This window comes from Drosophila hydei, unplaced genomic scaffold (genome assembly GCF_003285905.1).
Source record: "Drosophila hydei strain 15085-1641.00,03,60 unplaced genomic scaffold, DhydRS2 tig00008135-arrow-pilon, whole genome shotgun sequence".
In the NCBI taxonomy this organism is placed as follows: Eukaryota; Metazoa; Arthropoda; class Insecta; order Diptera; family Drosophilidae; genus Drosophila; species Drosophila hydei.
Window position 1 is genome coordinate 1,602,729 of NW_022045844.1, and position 23,703 is coordinate 1,626,431.

General features: G+C 39.8%; 1 protein-coding gene across 1 annotated transcript; it reads right to left on the reverse strand.

The window, feature by feature from the left end:
* Nucleotides 1-368: 368 nt before the first annotated feature.
* LOC111601042 (protein sprouty) lies at nt 369-23,275 on the reverse strand. The gene is given in 4 exon segments (XM_023317455.2): nt 369-1,631; nt 1,634-1,691; nt 1,693-2,588; nt 22,899-23,275. Coding segments are annotated over 3 exon segments (1,836 nt in total). The 5' UTR covers nt 2,404-2,588; nt 22,899-23,275; the 3' UTR covers nt 369-564.
* Nucleotides 23,276-23,703: the final 428 nt, after the last annotated feature.

Here is a 23,703-nt window from a genome sequence, read left to right on the forward strand (position 1 = left end):
ATAGTTTAAAAACATATTTTTTGTCGCTCGTTTTTTAGTTTAGTATTTTTTGTTTTTTTTTTTTTGTTTTGTTTTTAAATTAAGCGAACATTATTTTTTAAATAACATTTCTAATAATTAATAATTATCTGTTTGCAGTCTTTGGTTATTTATTTTTTCTTTCCTTTTTTCTTTTTCCATTTTTTTTCATACAATTAATATTTTTTGTATATTTATATACATACATGCATACATATGTGTATATATGTATATATATATAGGCTCATATGTTTAAGTCATACATTTAATAATTTGTATATATAGGCGTACACACATACATACATATATATACATATATATACATACACACATATATATACATATATATATATACATTTTGCAGCTCTCCAAACTCTCCGCACTCTCCAACTAACTCCTGTCTGTGTCGCGTTTTTTACGCGCGGCAAAAAACGCGCACAAAACGCTTACGCTCTCTGGCTCTCCAGCTCTCACGCTCTCACGCTCTCACGCTCTCACGTTCTCTTGCCCTTTGCCTGCCTCCCTCCTTCGCTCTCTCTCTTCACTTTAGTAGTCTGGACTCGAGTCGAGCAGTCGCTTCTCTGGCGTTAGATCGCCTTTGCGCAGAATTCTGCTGGCCGCGCTGCAGCCATGATCGAAGCCTTTGCCATTCGATTGCAGCGCCGCGTTGGCCGCGCCAATGGAGCCGCCGTTGTTGAGGCCGCCGCCAACGCCGCCGCCGGCGAGCGGCACAATGGGCATCATGCTGCTGGTGGAGCCGATGGCCGCGTCGCTGCCAATGTTGCCCTGGCAGCGACAGCCGCGGCCAGCGAAGCGCGCGTAGCACTTCTCGCACAGCTTGATGCAGCCGCGCATCGGCCAGTAGCACCAGAGGCAGGGCAGCACAATGGACAGGGCGCCCAGCCAGCCCCAGCGCTGCGTGCGCTTGTAGGGGCCGCAGGAACAGGGATTGTCGACGCAGGGCGTGCCAGTGCCGTCGTCGCAGTCCATGTCGTTGTCGCGCGCGCAATGGTAGAAGAGCGCCTTGGCGCAGCAGAGGCACGAGGCATAGTCGATGATCGACTCGGCGCTGCACAGACACGTCTTGTTGCACACCCAGGTCTGGGGCAGCGGACGCGGACTTTGGCACTGCTCGCAGCGGCAGAGGCCGCAGCGTGGACAAACGATTGGATTGAGCAGCGACGGATCGCCGCCCATGACAATGGAGGCGCCCAGCTGGCCGCCGCTGCCGGGCAGCATTTGCTGCTGCTGCTGCTGTTGCTGCTGCAGCAGCTCCTGCATATGCTCCTTGCTGCCGGGCTGCTTGGTAATGGGTGGCTGCATCTGTCCAGCTGCCGCCGCCGCCGCTGCCGCCGTTGCAAAGCCAAGCCGCGGTGGTGCTGGCGGTGCAAACTTTGAGGCGGGTGTTGCTTTGGTTTGGCCATTTAACTGATGCGGTTGGTGGTGCTGCAGGTGCTGCAGGTGCTGCTGGTGGTGTTGCTGGTGCGCGGGTAAATGTTGCAAATGCGAATGTAATAAGCCATCGATGCCTGCTGCCGCTGCCGCCGACGACGACGTCGACATGGGCGTTGCCGTCGCTGCCGCCGCCGCCGCCAATCGATTAATGTGATGGGCAGCTGCTGTGGCTGTTGCTGCCGCTGCTGCTGCTGTTGCCGTCGCTGACGCCGCTGTTGCATGCTGCTGATGTCGCTGCGGCAGCAGCAGCAGATGATGCGTGGTCGTCTGCCCGTTATCCTGCTGGCCAGCCGGATGCTGGCTGCGTGTTGCATGCTGCAGCGGCGTGTCCACATACTCATTGGTGAGCCTTTCGGATTCGGGTCGCGGTTGAGCCAGCGTGACGGGCGAGGCGGGCGGCTGACCCGTTGACAACAGAGACACGGGCTCAGCGCTTTGGAAATGACTAAGGAAGTTGTTGTTGTTGCTTATGTTGTTTGTGTTGCTTATGTTGCTTATGTTGCTTATGTTGCTGTTGTTGTTCGTTAGCAGCGGCGCTGGCGGTCGTCGACGCGTGAAACTGGAACTCGAACCAGCGCTGCTGTTCGCCGTGGCCGTCGAGGAGGAGGCGTTGCTGCTGTTGCGACTGAGGCTGCTCGGTCGCTGCGGCAGAAATGTCAGATGATGGATCTGATAGTCGTCGAAGTCGGCCGTTGTGGGTATTATGGATATAATGTTGTTGTTGTTGTTGTTGTTGTTGTTGTTTATAGTCGATGCGGTTGTTGCTGTTGTTGTTGTGCTAATACTCAGTTGTTGCTGATTGCTGCTGCTGCTGCTGCTGCTGCCACCACCTAGCGCTGTTGGCTCCGGCGCCCTTGGTCGATGCACACGCGGTTGGAGCTTCGGGGGCCGTGGTGGCGCCAAGGGATCGCCGCCATTTCTGCGATCCATGTAGTGTAGCGAAAAACCAAAATTCCAAACACCAGCCGAGCTCTGCTTGGCTGCCTGCCGGTCTATCCGTCCGTCTATCTGTCTGCCTCTGCTGCTCAGCTCTCAAAAGAGCTTGAGGTAATTGCTGTGACCAAAATCGGCTCGATTTGCCTTCATCCTAGCACGTTCCGTCGCCCGATTGCTTTCTGCAATGAACAACGATCAGAAATATGTGAATTAGTTTAACTGTTATACTGCCCAAGTACTGTTATAAATGCTTATGAAATATCTGGCGTTGCCTTCAAATGGCACGTTCTTATGGCATGATATACCTATACAAATATATATATCTATATCTCTATATATGCTCTATATATTTAAAAAACTCAGCTGAAGGTTCGCTCGGCACGAACCAAGTTGTTGTTGTATATAAATATATAACTTTTCATTGTTTATAATTAATTTCTTGCTGTGCCATAAAAAAATGAAATAAAAACATTTAAGAAACAAGAACAACTCGAAGAACAAGCGCAAGCCGGCAAGAAAAAGGTCAAAATCATTGGCGTGACTTTTGTGTAAACATGGCGCAAAGCTAGTGATACCCTGTAATCATTGAAAGCATGTAATAGAGTACTTCAACTGAACTATAAGCATAGACAGCCAAATGCATTTGCCTAAAGATAATCTTATGTTTTACAGGGTAACTCAAGGTCGTTCACTTGTGCTAGACAACGCTAACAGCTATATTTTTTTGTATTAGCAATAAATGTGATTGCTAACAACTCTAATTATAAGAACTTCCATCTAAATGCCTATCAAATAAGATAGTCTTATTTTTACAGGGTATCTCTGAGCTTAACACTTCTAACAGTTGGCTTATACACTATATATATATTATATAAATACATATTATTTTTATATACTATGTATTTTATATGTACTCAACAGCGATTACCACGTGAATCTCTTTTACAGGGTATCTTGCTATAGAGCACTCTTCCATACTGTATTTACTATTTTAATATATTGTTATATCGTTATCATAAGCGTATAATTTAGCTAATCTTAATTAAATTTTAAAATCATTTTCTATTTTTTTACAGGGTATTCCTTTCAAAAGTCGTCCCATCTATGTACGTCGTCGATAAGCCTTACTGTACAGCAGCTATAAATATAAAGCCCAAAGCAACAAGTTAATTATGAAATATAAGATTTTCTGTTTTTTATAGGGTATATCACTGTTTGGCAATGCTTGATACTGCTTTGCCTCTCTGTTTAGATTGTTATCTATAATACATATTTGTATTTTAGCACTTTTCCAATAAGAATTCCATATCATGCACATTTGAGTCGAGTTTCTTCTGCTTTACAGGGTATCTCTTAGTCAGCCACTTCTCCCAGCTGCTCTGCTAGTTGTTTACTTTTAAAGTTTGTTTTAGTTTGTGTCTGCGACTGTCTCGCATTGGTACTAAACATTCAGAATTCACTTGAATTCGGACTGTAGCGCCCCAATTGGGACTGGAGCGGGTAGCTTTGTTTTCTTCCTCTTCTTGTTGTTCTCTAAAGAGTATCATGTTTAATGGTTATTCTAGAGAATTGCGCTAGGCTTTTGTTTAGCTCTGCAATTGAAGTTTCTTTCTTTATTACCTAATTCCATATTTGAGATTGTTTAACATTTTTCTGCTCAACTAAATTTGTTTTCTTTTTTCCTTTTTTTTTTTAGTATTTTAATCACCTTTCATCTCGCTGTGAACTAAATGATCTTCATTATCTTTTATAGCCACTCCCGCAGTTCGTAAAAATTGAAATAAAATTAATTTGGGCGCCACAATCTTTTTTTCCTTAACCATATGAAAACTGTTTTAATTTATGAATAATATTATTTTGCAATTGGAATTTCGGTTGGAATTTAGTCAGAGCAAGGTCTAAAAAATGATCTAAAACATTTGTATACACTTTATATGCAAAGTCTTATGTTTTGTTTTGATCTAAAAGTTCCTATATAATTTTTGACAAGCTAGTGTGAGAAGCGCTATGATCTAAATGATCTAAAATATTTATACAGCTCTTAATACAATAATATAAATAAACTAATTATTCAAAAGTGCTTAACATGGATCTAAAGTATTTATAGATAGTTTATAATGGTCTAACATATGATCTAAAATTATCTAAACTAATTATGTAAAATGTTTTACACTTCAGATTTAAGTTTCATTGATCTAAAGTTTTTGTTTTAATTTTTTAATGATCTAAAATGTGTTCTATAATGTATATAAAATATTTACGCGAACTGAAATATTCTTTTAAATTAGTTGAAGAGTCAAAATTCAAGATCTAAAAAGCGATTGTAAATAAGCTTAAATATATGATCTAAACTGTTCTAAAATTTATATAAGTTGACATTAGACATGCCATGAGCCTAAGTCCTCACTTTAAAGAGCTTCGCTCTGACAGTTTACTATTCGTTTCAGTGAGTGCCTACTGTAGCTGTAGGCCTATGCGATATCCAAACGAATTTGGAAGCACTTAAAGCATCTCAGCTATGTATTATTAATGAATGCGTGGCACGAGTCACAAATAAGTAAATACAGGAAATTAATGAAGCCAATGATGCTAAACATGAAACTTAAGTATATATGCATATATAGATATGTATTCCTGTAGCAAATGGGCAATAAAAAGCTTTCAGAATTAGTATTATTATAAGTGCTTTGCGCAGCCAACACGACCAAATGCCAATGGATCTTTATCGATTCAACTTTACATAAGTGTAGCACATATATATATATATATATATAGATACGATATATATGCGATATATGTGCGATATATGTGCTATACAAATTTGAGGCAAACGCCCACTTATTGACGTCATGTCCGGTACTCAAAAACAATTTTCGAGAATGACCACAATTGAGAAAAACAAAATCGAAATGAACAGCCAACAGATGAAGAATGGGCGCTGCTGGCGGGCAGGGGCAGGGGCGGGTCGGGGCGGCCCGGGGCGTGGCAGATCGCTTGCTGATTGCCAATAAGAAAAGCCATAGGAAATACGAGCAAGAAAAAAGCAGACCGAAAGACTCGACTTGTGCGTTTGCCAAACGTGATTTGATTTTTCTTTTGATTTTTCACTTTTCGTGTTTTCATTTTCTAACTTTTATATTGCAAATTATTTGTTAATTTATGAACATTAAACATGAGTGTATAAATGCATATATTCCTAATAGATATTTGTTTCACGATTTCATACAATTTCATAATTAAGAAGGAAACTGCCACGCCCAAAGCGCAGCATGCCAAGATTTTCGATTTCATTCTTAAATTAATTGGCACAGCGCAACAATAAAAGCAACAAATAAAAAAAGCGAAAACAAACAAAAACAAACAATGAAAAATAACAACAAAAATATCATCACGTAATTTCAAAAGATTTTTCTTATTTTTAATTGCGCTGAAATAATTTTGTATTGTCTTTTCATTGTTGTTGTTGGATTCTGAATTTTGTTAGCAACATCATGAGGCATTGGCCAACTTTGACCTTGTGCGAAAAAAAGTGTTGCATATTTTCTTATTTTTTTAAAGTAATTTGAATAGTAAAATATATTTTGATTTTCATATTTGTAGTCACTGCTAAAGCTGCCACTGTTATGGTTGCTTGCCGCTGCTGTTGTAATAGCAGACTGTTAGGCTTGCCAAAGCTGTTACAGCTATCTTTTACCTCTGCCTGTTATGCCTTTGTTAGCTGTTAAGTTTGCAGCTGCTATTAAGACTCTAGCTGTTAGTCCTACTCTACTCATCGCGGCTGCTGTTAAGCCTAGCTATTAAGCGCTCTGCTGCTGTTAAGTCAGCTCCTGCTGTTCTAGCTGCTGCTGTTATAGGCAGTGTTAGCAGTGCTCGCAAATGCTGTTAATAGTGCAGCTTGTGCTGCTGTTAAAGGATCTTGCTCATTCGAATTCGAATTCGTATTTGCATTTCACATTTGAAACGATTTCATTAATAAGTGAACTTGACGATGCGGACGCCACAGAACAAGTCACAAGTCGCTGTCGCTGTTGCTGTTGCTGCTGTCTGCGTCTGCGTCTGCGTCTGCGTCAGCGTCTACGTCAGCGCCGTTGTCTTTCATTCAAACGTTTTTCGCTTGGTTTTGCCATTGTGTTTTTGTTTTGTTTGCTGCCTGTTGCAATTCAAATAGAATTGTTTAACTCAAGCAAAAATCAAATGCAAACAGGTTTTAATTTTATTATTAATTTGTTTTTGTTTTTGCTTTGGCTGTTGTCGACGTCGATGTCGGTGTCGAGCCATGCCCCGTGGGCGGCGCTGACATTGGAGTCGTAGAGGCGGCAGCCACGCCCCACTGTCATTTAATATGCAATTAACAAATATCAGCATGACCCAATTATCATAAAAATAAAAATAAAAACCAAAAACAAGGAAAAAAGAAAAAAGAGCACGAAAAAGCTCGATAAAAGCCAATTTTACGAACTACTCATAAACGATATAGCGCGTAATTAATGGACATATTTAGCCAACATCAAATGTGGCCATAAAACGAGCGGAAAGCACTGGATAAATAAACATACAGACGCACATATAGATATATATCTTTATGTATCTGAACAGTAAAAGAAGTTGACTTGCCGACGAAACGATATAAGCTATATTATATATGGCTTACGCTTATTACTTTTAACTATTACTAATAGCCAATAAAAATAATAGTACAGTGGACACTCCTTGGGCTCACCCACACTTTTACAGCTATTACAAATTTATAGAAATTAAATCTGATTTGATCTCTCTGTGGAGTGCTTACTGTATGAGTTGAACACGTGGTGCAGGGCGTTTAAATACTTCTGCTAAAATATTAATTTGCTCAAAATTGCTGAGCTGCGAAAATGTATTTAAAACAACTTTCCGAAGCAGTCAGCAATGAGGCAAATATAATCATATTTATATTATATTTATATATATATATATGTGTGTTTGTGTGTGTGTGTATAAATATATATTTAAAATAAAAATTGGAAAAGAAATTGGCGCGTGTGCTCTTATCTTTTATATTTATAATATTAAGGGAAATTTCAGAATTAAAAATTTGAAATACATGCACAAAGATAGAGATACAAATGCAGCTACAGATACAGATACAAATGTAGCTAGGTATGCAGATATAAATACCAATGTAGCTACATATGGAACTACAGATACAGATGCAAAGGTAAGTTCTACAACAGATGCAGATACAAAAGTATCTACAAATTCAGATGCAAATGTAGCTTAAGATGCAGATACGCATATAGCTATAGCTATAGATACAAATTAAGAGCCAGTTACAGATACAGATACCTCAAGAGATACAAATATAAATACTTAAGCAACTAAAGATACAAATTTATCTGCATCTATAGATATGAATTCAGCTATAACTGCAGCTACATCTAGGGATATAGATACAGATGCAGATGCATATAGAACTGCAGCTACAAATGGAGCTACAGCTGCGACATATGAGAGACGCAGACAGGAAACGCTAATGACTGCCGGCAAAGAGCTGCCTCAGTCCCGTGGCAGTAAATCGGTAACGGAAAAGACTTGGCAGAACGAAGGGAAAACTGAGAAAGGGAACAGGGAAATCAATCGGCTTCCAGCAGCAGCAGCAGCAGCAGCAGTCGCAGATCATTAAACTATTTAAATGCTGCGGCGAGGGGCAGTGGCGAACAGCTCAAGCCAGCGACTAAAAGAAGTAAAAAACTAAAAGGCAAAGACGGAGGCAGAGGCAAGTAGTATAAAAGGCCATATGTTGCTGGATGCTGCAGCACCAACAGCAGCAGCAGCAGCAGCAAAGGGCAGCTAATAGTTTTCAAAGCAAATGAGCAGCACATGTGGCACACAGATACAAACACACAGATTTATATATATATATATATATCTGGTGTGTATTGGGTCTATGCTCTTGATAATGATGCTGATGATTATGCTGGCTGCTTTTTCTTCTTCTTTTTCTCTTTCTTTTTGTTGTACATTTTTCTTTACTTTTATAGTAATCATTGAAGCTAACTGACTGAAGCTGAGCGCGAAAGAGAGAGCCCAGCGTAGAGGGGGACAGTGAACGCAAGGTAGAGCTGAGGATGAACGAACACGCAGCATAAAGATCAAATCACCAACAAATGAGCCAACAACAACAGCAGCTTAGGTAGGACGTTGACTGGCTGACTCGACTTAGATATACCCTGTACAGGGAGCGGGAAGATTGGGTAGCTAAAGAATGTCAAACTATAAGTGCCACGTAAGATGTGTTCAGATATCTCTCAGAATATATGAGTATGACAGATGTATAACAGACACAAGATATATATAACAGATATACAAAATATACAGAAGAAATATAACAGTTGTTTTACAGCTATATCTAAAGTAATATATTACAACAAATATATATAACAGTAATAATATAACAGAATTATAACAGATCTATAAGTCAAATGGCAGTTGTACCTGATGCATTACAGGTATATAACATATATGCATAAGAAGTTTGTACAGTAAACAAATAAGATGTGTATAACAGTATGTATAACAAATATATAAAAAATATAACAGATTAAAAGGATACAAATGAGAGTTGTATAACAGTATATATGACATGTACAGCAATTATAAAAGATATATATAACAAATATATAACAGATATATATATATAACAGTTAACAGCAGAGATGTATAGCTAAATAGTTCCAAATGAAGCTAGATGAAAAGGCTAAGTCTGGCTTTAATATAGACTTAAATGCGCTAGGCCGAAAGTTGTGAGGGTTGGGATGCAGCTCGAGTAGACGGCTTATATTTTATATGTTAACTGTTATATATGTTATATGTGTTATATATATTAAGTCAGCTACAAGCCACAAAACCCATATGCCCCTTTGCACGCTGCCACAGCAGGGCATCAAAACTAGAAATGTTTCGACGTTGTTGTTGTTGTTGTTGTTGCTGCTGCTGCTGCTGCTGTTGCTGTTGCTAGCTGCTGGCTATATGAGTAAGAAAGAAGCCCATAAACTACAGATGATCGACCTCAAGATTTTCCAGCACTGATTGTCGCTGAGGCGTAGGCTCTAACAATTTTCCAACGCAGCTGTATCTATAGAGAGAGTGTGTGTGTGTGTTTATGTATCTGAGCTGCGTCAGCTGGTGCAGCGTAGGTAGTTTTCAGGTAGAATCTATCTCCATCTCTCTCTCTCTCTCTGTTGTTATAATGACTAAAGTGAGTTACAGTTAAGTGGCAGCCAAAAAGGAAGCTGCAACATTTGTTGTTGTTGTTGTCGCAGTGCGTAAGTGCTGTTTCATTGTTGTTGCTGCACACCTTTTGACTGAGTGGCAACAACAACAACAACAACTAGCCAACAATCTGCTGCCCTTGCCTTATAAATAGATATCTTCAACAGATGTTTTACACACAACAAAAAAATGTTCATTGAAAATTCTTGCAGTCGAAATGAAAAAGGGGAAATTTCTTATGGAAACGCTGCGCAGAGCCATATGCCATAAGGATTTGCTTCGAGATCTGTGTGTGTGTTGGCAGAGATCTAAGACAGGTTTTAAAGATATGTGTGTGAGTAGGAATTCTATTCATTGATTAGTTTAGCTGTGGAAAGAATGATAATAATAGCCTAGATACGCAAGCTATATGAGGAGAATATGCAGCCAGAATATATAGCCAAGCCTCATCAAGGCTTAAGCTGAGGTGGTAAGCTCCATATATCTTCAGCTAAATATCTTCTGTTCAAGCTAAGATTTGAAGAGAGAGATTCCAGATTCCCGTTTCAGGTATCAATTGCGCTTATATCAAAGTCTTGCTTATATAACATTTTATCGCCTATAGATTTCTGGTTAACAACAAATCGATTTCGTTTCATATACGCATTGTTTTCCATCTTTTCTGGGCTTGGGCACAGCTGTAGGCTCATTAATATTACCAGCCCTTCGCATTAATTCAATATTATTTTATACTACAGCTCGTTTGCAGCTACTTTATCTACAGCATCGCCCACAAATTGCCACGATACGAACGAAAAAAAGGGCAGCGCACTAATAGAGCCATACAGCAGAGGCCTATACACATAAGTATGTATGTATATGTATGTGGATATGTATATTTTTTGCTATATTCAATTTTTCGTGTGCTATTCAAAAATTCCGGTCACATCCTTACACGCGCAAACGCCCACGCAGCGACGTTGACAGCGACGCCAGCAGCGCAGCGAGGCAGACGACGTTGACTGCGCAGGCGACAGCTGCTTGCCCACATACACATACAATATATATATATAGCGAGCTGACAACGTGTTAAGCACATAGACAGACACATACACACACACACACACACATACACATTTTTGGCAACAAAAACAAATACGCCAAGCGAAATAAACGACATTCATGACATGCTGTTGATGACGTCAATGACACGCACACACACACACACAGGTACACACAAGTACACACACACACACAGGCAAAGGCTGCAAGGAACGCCAGCACGTCTGTCATCTGCGTTTACCTATATACAGCACTTATAGAGCAAGCGAATGCTACCAAAATAGCAACAACAACAACGACGACAAACGAGAGCCAACAACAACAGCAACAGCAATAAGAAATGCCATTCTTTTGCGCCCAAAAAAAGAAAAGAGAGCGCGCGCGAGGCAAACCACCCCAAAATCAACCTGACCCGCCTTAACTTGCCCTCAAGTGCACACACACACACATAAAGCCCATTCACACACACACACAGGCACGCAGGCACAAACAGCTGAGCGAGCAAAAGTTTAGCAAAGCATAGAAACAGGCGCGTGATTTGAGGGCACGCACACACAGCCAAAAAAAGTGTGTGCAAGGGAGAGAGAGAGAGGAAGAGAGGAATAGAGGAAGAGAGGCAGAGAGGCAAAGCGCTGGCTGTGCTAGTGTGAGCGAGACAGCTAACACTTGACTGTCTGCGCTTAGCTATTTTTAGCCACATTTTGGCATCCCGCTACAGTCTGCTCTGTGTGTGTGTGCGTGTGTGTATCCGTATAGCTGGCAGATACAAAAAGAGGTGAGTGACGCCTAAAGTGTCTGTCTTTGAGATACTTTTGCCCAGGATAACAAAAAGCAAACAGAGGCAGCTCTAGCAGCAGCAGCAGCAGAACAACAAGAAGCTGCAGCAGTAACAATAGTCGCGTGGGCTCGTCTCGAGCCAACAAAAGGAGGTTTAACAGCAGCAGGAGGATCAGCAGCAGCAGTCGTGGCTGGTCACCCACGCAGCAGCGTTTGTTGCCAGGCGACGAACTCCCACAGGAGCTTAGCTGGGTCCATTCAAAAGCATGCGCCAGTGAGTGGGTGGAGGCAGTTGCTGTTTCTCACCTACAGGTGGCAAAGATTGCGCTCAGGTATTGTGCCTTAAAACAGTTAGCGCGACGGCAGCCACGTTTGACAGTTTGGGCGTCATCTTTGACCATATTTATAAACTGTTTTTCTTTCTCTCTCACTCGCTCTTACTCGCTATTATTTCATTGACGACATTCGCGCTGCAAAACGTATTTGTTGATACGTGTCTGTGTGTGCGTGTGTGTGTGTGTATCTGTATCTATAAGTATCTCGAGTGCGCGTTTAATGAGCATTTTGTATGCGTTTCTCGACGTTCGCCATTTGGGTGGCCCCTCGGGTGGCTAGAGGTTCTATGAAAAGAACTCAAACTGGGAGCCGCTTAAGCTTTGGGGCATGCAAAAACTAACAAACGAAAGCGAAACTAATGGGGCAAGTGTGGCACAGGGACAGGGACAGGGACAGGGGCAGGGACAGCAAAACAGCGAACCAGAATCTGGCATGGATAGAGCTATTCATTACTCGGCAAATTGTTGAGAACTATAAACTATATAAATTATGACTTTTTAGCAGAACCCGAGCATTTGCTTTGAATTTCAATTCAAGTATTTTCGAAATTTTATTGAATTCGACTTTGGAAAAGTTCAGTTTGCGTAAGAGTTAATGCGCAGCCAGATAAACATATATATAATATATATATACATATATTGATTACAAAGATCACAAATTTAAATCATTTGTTGTAGATTCGAGCTTTTAGAAAATATATCTTTTATATATAGGCAAAGTATCTTGGAATTCAAAGTGTATCTTTTTGACTGTTTGTTGAAATTTGAAACGAAAGTAATATCTTTACTTATTTGCTGCTCGATATATGGCCAAAAAGATACATTTTGAATCATAAGATACTTTTGCTGTGAATAAAAGATATTTTCTCTCAAAATTTTGCTTTTTTTATAAGATAAAATGTAATTAATTATTATGTAATTTATTTATATGTTTATATTATAAAATACATTAATAAAATAAACCAAATCTAAAATTTATGTGCTATCAAAAAGTTTTTATAGAAAAGTTGAGATAGTTTTTGAGATATTTTTGTTTTCATTAATTAAATATGATCTTTAGACGCAAATTATTTAAAATACTTTTAAAGCTTAACACTGTCGTCTATGCCTAAAGCCTCTAGAACATTATTAGAAATAATAAGAAACTAGTTTTGAGTAGAACAACTTCAAGCAAAGCTATACAGAAAGTCTTCATAAATTCTAGATTCGATTTCAACGAAAGAAATTCTCTTTAAGCAAGAGGAATCGAACACCACTCCTTCCTTATATATATATATTTAACTATCTCTAGCAGAGCGCTCTTAAATGTTTATAAATTGCATAAATAGATCAATTTTTTATCTCATTTAGTTTTGAGTAAACATAAGAAAAAGAAAAACAAAGCGAATCTACGCAAATTCTACAAATGCTCCTATGATGCTTGTCTTTTATAGCAAGTGTGCCCATTAATATCATCATCATCATGATCATCATCAGCAGCAGCATTCGTTGCACTGCCCTACACACTCCTCTAGTTGTTGTTGCTGTTGGTTTATTTTTAAAATTTATAATTTTCAAAAATAACAATTTTTGTGCGACGACAAAAATAATTAAAATCACATGTTTTGCTTGCGGCATAAAATGTTCTTCAGACTGCTTTGCTTTTCCTTTCCCGTATGTGTATTTATTATTTGTTGTTTCTTGTTCTTGCTCTTGGTCTTTTACTTTTTGTTTTTCTTTTTCCCTTCGCTTCTTTCTTTGGCTTTTCATTTGGCGTTTCGCTTTGCTGGCAGCGCAAAAAGCCGCAGAACTCAAAGCAAAGTATTCGAACGTCTGCCTACAAATTGATATATATATAAACATAAACATATATATATGAATATGAATATATATATATAAATACTATATACATGCATACGTCATGTGCACTGCACGAACTGCATGTTTTTTATGTCTTCAAATGAATCCAAAACTTTCAATGAGCTTTGCTAGAGGCAAAGAGCAGGCGTTGCCCTAGAGCATATATATTCTTGATCAGCATGAACAGACCTTATACTCTATGTCTATGTGTCCATCTGTTCCTATATATGACTGCATCAAACTCAACTCTCAGAGCTAGAAAGCTTGCTGCTTTCCTTAGTTGTCGCAGCTCAAAATTGCATTTCAAATAATCAAAATCTTTTTCAACTCAATTCAATATCAAATTGCAGTTATTTGTCTATACTAAAATTATCAAATTTTCTATATGCATAAAGTATGCTTCAATATAGACAAATTCTTTTTTCGAAGTAGTCGAATCTGAAGAGCTCTGCTTGACTGTAAGTTTGAATTCTATATAGATATAGAAATAATTCTGCAAAAATGTTAAAATATGTTCATCAAGCTGCCTTTTCCGTCTATTTAGCCATAATAGAAAACTTAAAATTAATAGTTAGTAACTAGAGCTCGTACCCTTTATTGAGTAACTCTATATAAATATTATTGTCTAGAAACTTTGGCTTAAGACTGGGTTAGGCAAGTGAGGCTTAGTCATATAGAAACATAAGTTTTTGTTTGGCAATAAATAAAAATAAATAAGCATAAATATATAATTTATAGATAATTTATAGATATAGATTGTTTAGCTATAAACTAGAATCTGCTTATATTTTAATAAAACTTGAAAACTTGGACTGGTATGCATAACATATGCGACGGCTTTAGCTTCTGTGAAACTAGAACTTTATATAGAAATAGTTTGTTTAAGCTAGAAATAAAGCTGAGCTAAGTTCACAGTTCAAAGTGCACAAAAGAAATTGTCTAAAAATGGAATTCCTTTCGGATTTCTAGAAGAGTTTTATTCAAATTTATGCAGCTTATATCAAGTAACTTGGCTCAAAGAGTTCAGCTAGTGAACAGTATATTGGCCTTTAGTAAAAAATAAGTGTATAAATTATATGTTTTCCAGTCCTGTGGTGACTGAAAGTTAGGTTGAGAGGCGACTGTGCCTCTTATTGCTGGCCTCGGGCTCAGACAATGAAATAAGCCATTTAACGAGCAAATGACGGAGTGAATATTTATTTAAGCGGTTTACTGGAAGAACGCTTTTTAACCCTGCTTTTAATTGTTCTTTTTTGAATAATCGAAACAGTTAATTTTATTGGTTTTTCTTATTATATTCACTATTTTTAGTTTTACTTATATGACACCAATTTTTAGCATGTCCTATCAGTACGAGTTAAAACACGAGACTGATCTATATTTTTACAAATCATAGCCTCACCGGCGTAAGTAGAGTTGCCCTTGCCAGGGCTGTTCCTTAACTTGTCTAGCACCCGATAATAAGTGTTGAATAATACCTTACATTAAGTGTTATAAGCTAACTAAGTGTTATAAGTTAACTACCCCCCCCTCAAGTGTAAGGTCGTCCTCGACCGACCCAATTCCAGCGACGACTCCTCGCAAGTGCTTCGCGGACTTCTTTGCGTCGATGATCCACCAAAGAGTGAAGCCAATGCAGATTAAAGCACAGCATATGGCTCCTCTTTCGGAGTGCCGTACAACGACACATCATCAAAGTGCACCATTTCGGTTCCTTGGTCGCATATTAGCAGCGGTGACCAGCGAGTCGGTGCAGGTGTTCTCGAATGAAATCCGCAAGTCGTTCTCATTCACATTCAATACGGAGCAGTATGAGCAGCGTACTGATTCTTCGCTATCGCCGTTCAGCAGGCGCTTACTAAGCTTGCTCTTGCGCCTACGTATGTGGCGTCTGTTGAAGCTGTTGGTGCACGACGTGGACGTGGGCCTTGGCATCGGATGATGCATACCAAAGTTGTGCAGCTGCAGCGACTTGAGTGTGGCTGGCGCCGTCGATGACTGGCCGTGCACGTGCCCGTGATGGCCGTGATGACTGTGTCCCACCACTCCAGCGATGCTATGAGCCGTTACTGGACGAGTGATGTGTGTAGTCTGTCGGCGCGCTCAGCTGGCGATTGAATTCGGCCTTGCGGCGCGTCAAGTCCGTCAGGCAGTATTTGTTCAGATGGCCGTTGCTGGAGACAGGGCTCTTGGGCGATGATGCCAGATGCTGCGTATAGGCCGAAGGAGTTGCTGCTCACGCTTAGCTTATTGCCGGCGTTGTGCAGCAGATTGTTACAGTTCTTGCCGCTGATCTTGGCCGACTTTTGCCCGTCGTCGGTATCGTGTTGCTGCTGCTGCTAGCCGCCCTGTACTCCTTGTCGTCGCTCTCGCTGCGCACCGATGCTCGATACGCAGGAAATGTCTTCGTCTTGCTCTTCAGAGAGCCGTTCAGCAGTAGCTGCTGTTGCCGTGCGGCAACTGCCGACAATGCCGGCAGCTGCAGTTGACGTGACGCCGCTGCCGATGAGGATGAGGATGAGCAGGCAGCCGTGGCAGGTGTCGACAGAGATGGGCAGCGGTTGGAGCAACCTGTGGCTGTGAAACTTCTTGAATTAATGCAGTTGGCGGTGTTTTGGGGATTTCTTGACTTGGTTCTAGTATGGATGAAGAGTCGCTTGGCTCTGCCGCCGCGAAGAGTTCGTTAGTTGTTGCTGGCTGATGAGCTTCTACTGTTGGTGGTGGTGCCGTGAACAAGGGGGTTTCCTCAACGATTCCGCTTGTAGATTTGCATGCTGTGGTTCTGGCTTAGCATCCAACTATGGGGCGAATAGAGCTGTTGCTGGTTCTTGTGGACGACAGGATAAATCGTAATTTTTCTGCAGGCTTTTTTAATTTTTGGGAATTTGGTTATAAAATGTATAGTGTTGATGGATTCCTCTAGCCAAATTGATTTTAAATCTGAGGAGTCCAAAATGTTTGGGCTAACAATGAGCCTTCGCGAGAGTAATAGCAAGCATTAAACTTTGCAACTCCATCGTCCGCATTCTGTTTCTGGACAGTGTTTCAGTGTTTCAAATAAATAAATCAATAAAATCAATTTGTGAGTTTTGGCTATCCCGAGAACTCCACTGACAGCAAATGTTAACTGGTTAAGTTGGTCTTGAACCTCAGTGTTTACTTCTATCCGTCTACTGTTGGCATTCATTAGTCGCATTTCAGTGGACCTAGTCTGCTCTAAATCACCGGCATCGGGTGTACCCGCCACCAAATTGTTTTATAAAAATTATGCCAAGTGGCTAAAGGTAAATTGAAAAACTATATCTAACTTATTCTAAATTGCCTAGCGGCTTATAATAAAAGGTGTAATAAAAAAACAAGGGAGTCATCTTAGGTTGTCCTTGTGGACCACCCTTCCTTTAATGAGGACCTCGGTCCCCAGGTCTGCTTCCACGGCCTTCTCGACACATAAAGGTGTGAGTTTGTTTCCGAGCCGTCGGTTGGACTTGACCAAATCCTTGTCACCAACATCGAAGACTCTATTCTGCCGCTTTGCGTTCTCCCTAGCTCTGAGCGTCGTCTGAGCGTTTCTGATCTTTTCTTCTATCTTTTCTTGTGGCTCTTGTTTTTTGGGGTGTCTATCATACTTAGCCCTAGCACATGTTTTGCAGTTTTGTACCATTTCCTTGGCAATTTTTGCCATCCGTGGAAAGTAGTACTCCGAGAGTACCTGCTTAACATTTTCCTGTGCAGACCTATGGGCCCTATTATGCTCGACTGTGAGGATTTCCCTTCCTTCTCCAACCGCAAATATGTCCACTACGCGATTTTTGCAATGCCAGAACTTTGTGGCTGGGTATCTTCGCACCAATGCATCTTGTATCATTGCAAGCGTGTGTAAATTACAGTGGAGAGCATTTACGCATTTGGGTGAGACTACATCTTCGAGCTCGTCTAGCAGCGATTCGACGCATGTATAGCTGATCAAGTAGCGTTTCTTATTTCCAAAAAGAATAAAACTTCGTTTTAAGGGGAAACGCGCCTCTTCTAGCACTATCTGGTTTTGAAAACAGTTCAAGGGTTTGTCTGTCGTCTCAATGGTGTTGGTGAGAGATACCTCACTGTGGATCGTTGCTGCGCAGGACTCAATTTCTTGCTCATTTATAGCGTTGAGCTGCTGTCTTGACAAGGCATCCGCAACCAGATTGTCCTTGCCAGGTTTATAGAAGATACGTGCATTAGACTCGTCAATGCGCGCTTTCCACCTTTTGATTTTCGCATTTGGATTAGATTCCGAAACTGCGAAGGTCAAGGGTTGATGGTCAGTGAAGATATTAATGTCTTTCACCCCATACAAATAGTGCCTTAATTTGGCAAGTGACCATACAATGGCCAATAACTCTCTCTCATTGGTTGCATAGTTAACCTCACTGTCCTTCAATGTTCTTGAAATCATTGTTATAGGACGACCCTCTTGAGACAAAACTGCACCTATGCCGTGAGCCGAAGCATCGGTCGTTAGATCGAATGGCTTCTTAAAATCGGGGTACCTGAGCATTACATTCTCGGATGACAAAATATCGCGCAACTTCTGAAATGCCCTCTGCTGCACTTCAGAGAATTGAACCTTTATATTTCTGGACCTATGCTTACTGACTGTTCCATTTTCACCCTTTAGGATATTCGAGATGGGTCTTGCTATTGCGGCGAAGTCCCTAATGAAACATCTGTAATAACTTGCGAGGCCTAGAAATGATCTAACCTCGAACAGCGTTTTTGGTTCTGGATACTCCTGTATTGCCCTAACCTTTTCAGGATCCGTCGTGGTGCCAGTGCTGGTGACTACGAAACCAAGAAAGTTCACGCTTTTCTTAAAAAAACGTGACTTTTTGACGGAGACCCTCATGTTTGCTTTGTATAAGCTTTTTAGGACCCGATCCACGTGTTTAATGTGGGATTCCTCATCTTCTGAAAAGATGATTACGTCATTGACATCAACATAGCAAAATTTGCCAATCTGCTCTCGCAGTATGTCGTCGATGGTTCTTTGAAAAATGCTTGCTGCATTCTTTAATCCAAAGGGGAGTCTTTTGAACTCGTATTTCCCCCCGTTCACAGAGAAAGAGGTTTTTTCACGGTCGCGTTCAGCGAGTATGATCTGGTGATAACCAGACTTGAGGTCTAATGTTGAAAAGAATTTGGCTCTCCCCAAATTCCCCAATATCATTGATATATTTGGCATAGGGTATTTGTCCGGCACGGTTTTTTCGTTAAGTTTACGAAAGTCCATTACCAACCTCATTTTCCTATTGCCCGCTTCATCAGTGCCCTTCTTGTCTACTACCCATATTGGGTTATTGTAGGGAGAGACGGACTTTTGAATTATATCATTCTTTAGTAGATCTTTGATTTCTTTATTAACGAAATCAGCCGCTCCCATTGGATATGGGTAAAGCTTGGTATAGATCGGTTGCTCATCTATGGTCCTAATGGTAGCCACGACTGATGTGTTATACGGCAACGTCTCGTCTGGGTCTGCAAAGGCCTTTTGTCTGGTCTTCAGCATTTTCAAAAAAGAACTTCTAACTAATGGGGATGCATCTGCTATTTGTTCAGCTAACTCATTAATTTTTTGAGTCCATGCATGCTCCCTCTGCTGGTTTACAGCAGCCTGTTCGGCTAAAGCTTTGCTGATAGCCGTCCTTATTACTTCCGTAAGCTGATCTACATCCATTCTACCTGATGGTGGGAGAACTGCACAGTCGGAATCTGAGTCGCTAGACTGCCTGCGAGGGTTTCTCTATTGGTTGAACCGAGACATGCGCAGGTCAGTGGTCGCGAAAAATAAAACGGACCGTCAGAAGATGGGTCGAATTACGTCACAGCTCTGAACTACGAGAACTGCATGCACAACTTCAGACACACAGAAAGTAACACAATGTAATTTTATTGACGATCTGAATGATCAATTGCTGCCACTAAAATTCCCAAAGTAGTCACTCTCACTTGGTTCTGATCATTAATTTTTTTTTTTTTTTTTTACATGCAATTGCAATATAAAATACTCGCTAGTCCTAGGTATTTTTTTATAAAATAAATTTTAACACTTTTTGTGTTTGAAGAAAAATTTTGGCTAGAGTATCCACTTACAAGATTCAACTAACACAAAACAAAAAAAAAAAAATCCCTTTATAAGATCTGTCAATTGCAGCTCCCGCGCTGCTGTCTTAATTGTTGTTGGTTGTGGAGTCCGACCACTAGTTGGGCGCCAATTATATGTTTTCCAGTCCTGTGGTGACTGAAAGTTAGGTTGAGAGGCGACTGTGCCTCTTATTGCTGGCCTCGGGCTCAGACAATGAAATAAGCCATTTAACGAGCAAATGACGGAGTGAATATTTATTTAAGCGGTTTACTGGAAGAACGCTTTTTAACCCTGCTTTTAATTGTTCTTTTTTGAATAATCGAAACAGTTAATTTTATTGGTTTTTCTTATTATATTCACTATTTTTAGTTTTACTTATATGACACCAATTTTTAGCATGTCCTATCAGTACGAGTTAAAACACGAGACTGATCTATATTTTTACAAATCATAGCCTCACCGGCGTAAGTAGAGTTGCCCTTGCCAGGGCTGTTCCTTAACTTGTCTAGCACCCGATAATAAGTGTTGAATAATACCTTACATTAAGTGTTATAAGCTAACTAAGTGTTATAAGTTAACTTATACGCATATATACGTATATCTGGCTAACACATTTCAGTTAGTTTTCGATAGCCGAACAGCAGCAGCAGCAGCAGCAGCAGAACTTTAGCTGCTGGCACACGTTCGGCTGTGTTTATCAAGCACTTGAGCATAAGTCATAAATTGTATATAAACTATATCTGTATATATGTATATATATACATAGATATTATTGTTTTGGTAAATCGTCTATGTTTCCTAGTAATGTGCAATAGAATTTCGCTGTTTGCTTTGCTGCATTTGCGTCTGTGTTTCGCTTTTCACATTAACAATTTCCCTCGCTGCTTTCAAATTTTCCTGACTGCGTCATCGACGACATTGTGAATGTGTTTTTGGCTAAAACACATGAAATACCTGCTGCTGCTGCTGCTGCTTGTTTGTTATTTATTTGCCTAATCAAATCTAAGCATATAATTTATTTATTTATATGCGCGAGTAGCGCGTTTGCCTTTTGGCCACGTTCATGAATGAATTCTTGATATACATATATATATTTTTGGCTATGACATAAATAGCCAACTATGAGAGTGTCTGTCTCTCTCTCTCTCTGTGTGTTTTTTGCATTTATTTAAATTAAGTCTAATGCCAAGTGCGAAGCGCTTGTTAAAAAAAATGAATAAAAAGTCGAAAACTATTTGCAAATCACGTTTCCATTGAGGAGCACACATGAACGTGCCACGCCTACCCTTTGCAGAGGGGCGACAGCTGCTATCAGAGAACCCTATCAGCTCCAAATCAGAATTCGACTTCGCTTCCAAAAGACAACCAACAAAAATGCAGTCACGAGCCAAAAAACAACAGAAAAACAAAAAAGCTGAGAAAAATACGCTCGACAAGTAAACGTATGTGGAACGCAGAGACCATCGATCAAAATATAAACAACAACAGCAACAACAACTAAAAACAACAACAAATTGTTAACATGCCCACAACGAACTTTATCGGGCTGAAGCAAAGAAAAAAAATAAGTTTCGTACGCCTCTTTTATTTATTTTTGGACTCTCGACTTATGCACGATAGAGACGTATTTTTCCCAAATACTCTGTACGCAGCGCTCGCTGAGCGGGTACATGGCTTGGCTTATGTTTGCAGACTGCCAGACTAATGCCTGAAAGGCAACTTGAGAGACCCAAAGGATATGATCTAAGCTGTTTTATAACTATTTCAATATTCAGCTGGCTCCATTTTAGACTGCAATTTAGTTAAGCTCTACTTATAGTATATAATATATAATATATTATAATATTTACTATTTCTAATCATGTATTATTTACTATATATGCTATATATAAAGAAAGTCTGTATTTATATTCATAGTCTGGCAAAATAGAGTCTCAACTACACCTGAAACAGTGTATGCTTGCAGTCGTGCATATGCCTTGAAAGTGCTATTTACTGGCTTTTCGAAAGTGTTCGTACCTTCCACAAGTTCTTAGCGCACTCCAGTGGGGCAAGATAGCTGTGGCTGATATTTGAGCCGTTTGTCAGGGGAAAATAGAAAGTAAAAGCTTATCGAATGCTTATCGAGCGGATGCCACAAGCAAGGCAGAAGAAGAAGAGGTAAATGACGAAATTGAACTATAAATAGAACACACATATATATATATATATATATATATATATATATAATAAGGAAGATTTTTGGCTAGGCACGTGAGTGAGAGAGAGAGAGAGACAGAGTATCGATTATTCGATTATCGTTGATCGATTACTCAGGTGTTTTTTCAATGAGTGAATATCAAATAATATTGATTAGACGAGAACTGTGAGATTTAGTGAATGGGCAGCTATATAATAATCAGCTTATCAAACGAGGCAACAATGAAGCAAAGCCTAGCACATCCGATTTCATATGAATATATATAAGCTCACACACATATATGTAAATATATTTATACAAATAGTGCTATTAAGTGGAACTATTTGTACAAACTGTTTTTCGCTTGGCTCTAGTATTAACATGAATTCCTAATCTTTATTATATATGCCCCGCGCATTATCTGTCTGGCGGATCGGTAAATAAAAACGCGACGCGACGAGACAAACAAAACAACTGCAAAGTCAGTTAAACATTTCTATATAAAATACCCTGTAGACGCACAGGGTTGCGTAGGGTATGCGGCATACAGAGCGAGTTTAGAAGGTGTACAAATATTTCATTAAATAAAAGAGAGAAGAGAAAGGATTACTCTCCCAAAGCTAATCCTATATGGCCACAGATTATGCATGATTTATTATAGAAAAACATTGTTCTAGTTTCCGGCAAATTGAAATCTCTAAAAAGAATTTGCTGCAACGATTTGGAAACACATTTCAAATTCTTCCTGTTGTTGTTTACTATACGAAATACTAGGCTATATACTACATATACACACACATATATATAGACATAAATTAACATTTGCATTTGTCACGAATCGCTTGTGGCAATTGGTAATTGTGCATTTCCTGATATCTGAGCTGAAGGTTAAACAATTCAAAAACAGAAAAAAGCGACAAAAAGAGAAATATTTCCCAACTCAACTTACATTGATTTTCAAAAGCAATCCGTTTAAATCCAATATATAGAAATGTTGTAATCCAACAAATTTGTCTGAGTCGTGAATATATTTATATATATATATTTATATATAATATATATAGAGATATATCCAATTAATGCTGTGCTCGTATACTCGTATAATCCAAAGTTTCGCTCGCTTCGATTTGGCCTTTATTTCAACTACACGCGATCGCGTTCATCTATATATACATATACGCATGTATGTATGTATGTGTATGTGTGTGTGTGTTTGTATTTATTTATATATATATATACAAATAGACGAGCGTAGATTTGCTTGCGTTATTTATTTAGCATTTATGTACATATTAAAAAATATATTTTTTATTCGCTTTGTTTGGTTTTTTTTCGCATTTCATTCACAAAAGTAAATTTAATTAACACAAAACGCAGCGTTGACAGCGACAGCGACGGCGACGGCGACAGCGACGCTGGCAGCACAGGCGACTGTTACAGGTTTGCGTGCCAAAAATATAATAATAATAATAATAAATGAACGTTTGCGAAGGCAGCAGCGACGACGGCGACGACGACGACAACGGTGACGGCGAAGACGGCGACGTTTACGTTGACGTTGACAGCGACTGCGGCTCACACACACACATGTACACTGGCACGCACACACACATGCTTACACGCACGCACACTTAGACGGGGGCCACGTCGACGACTGCAGCTGTGTGAGTGTCGCTTTTGTATCTGTGTAACTGTGTGCGCTACGACAAACACACTACAGTAAAAAAATATTTTTATGCAATTTTATATAGACA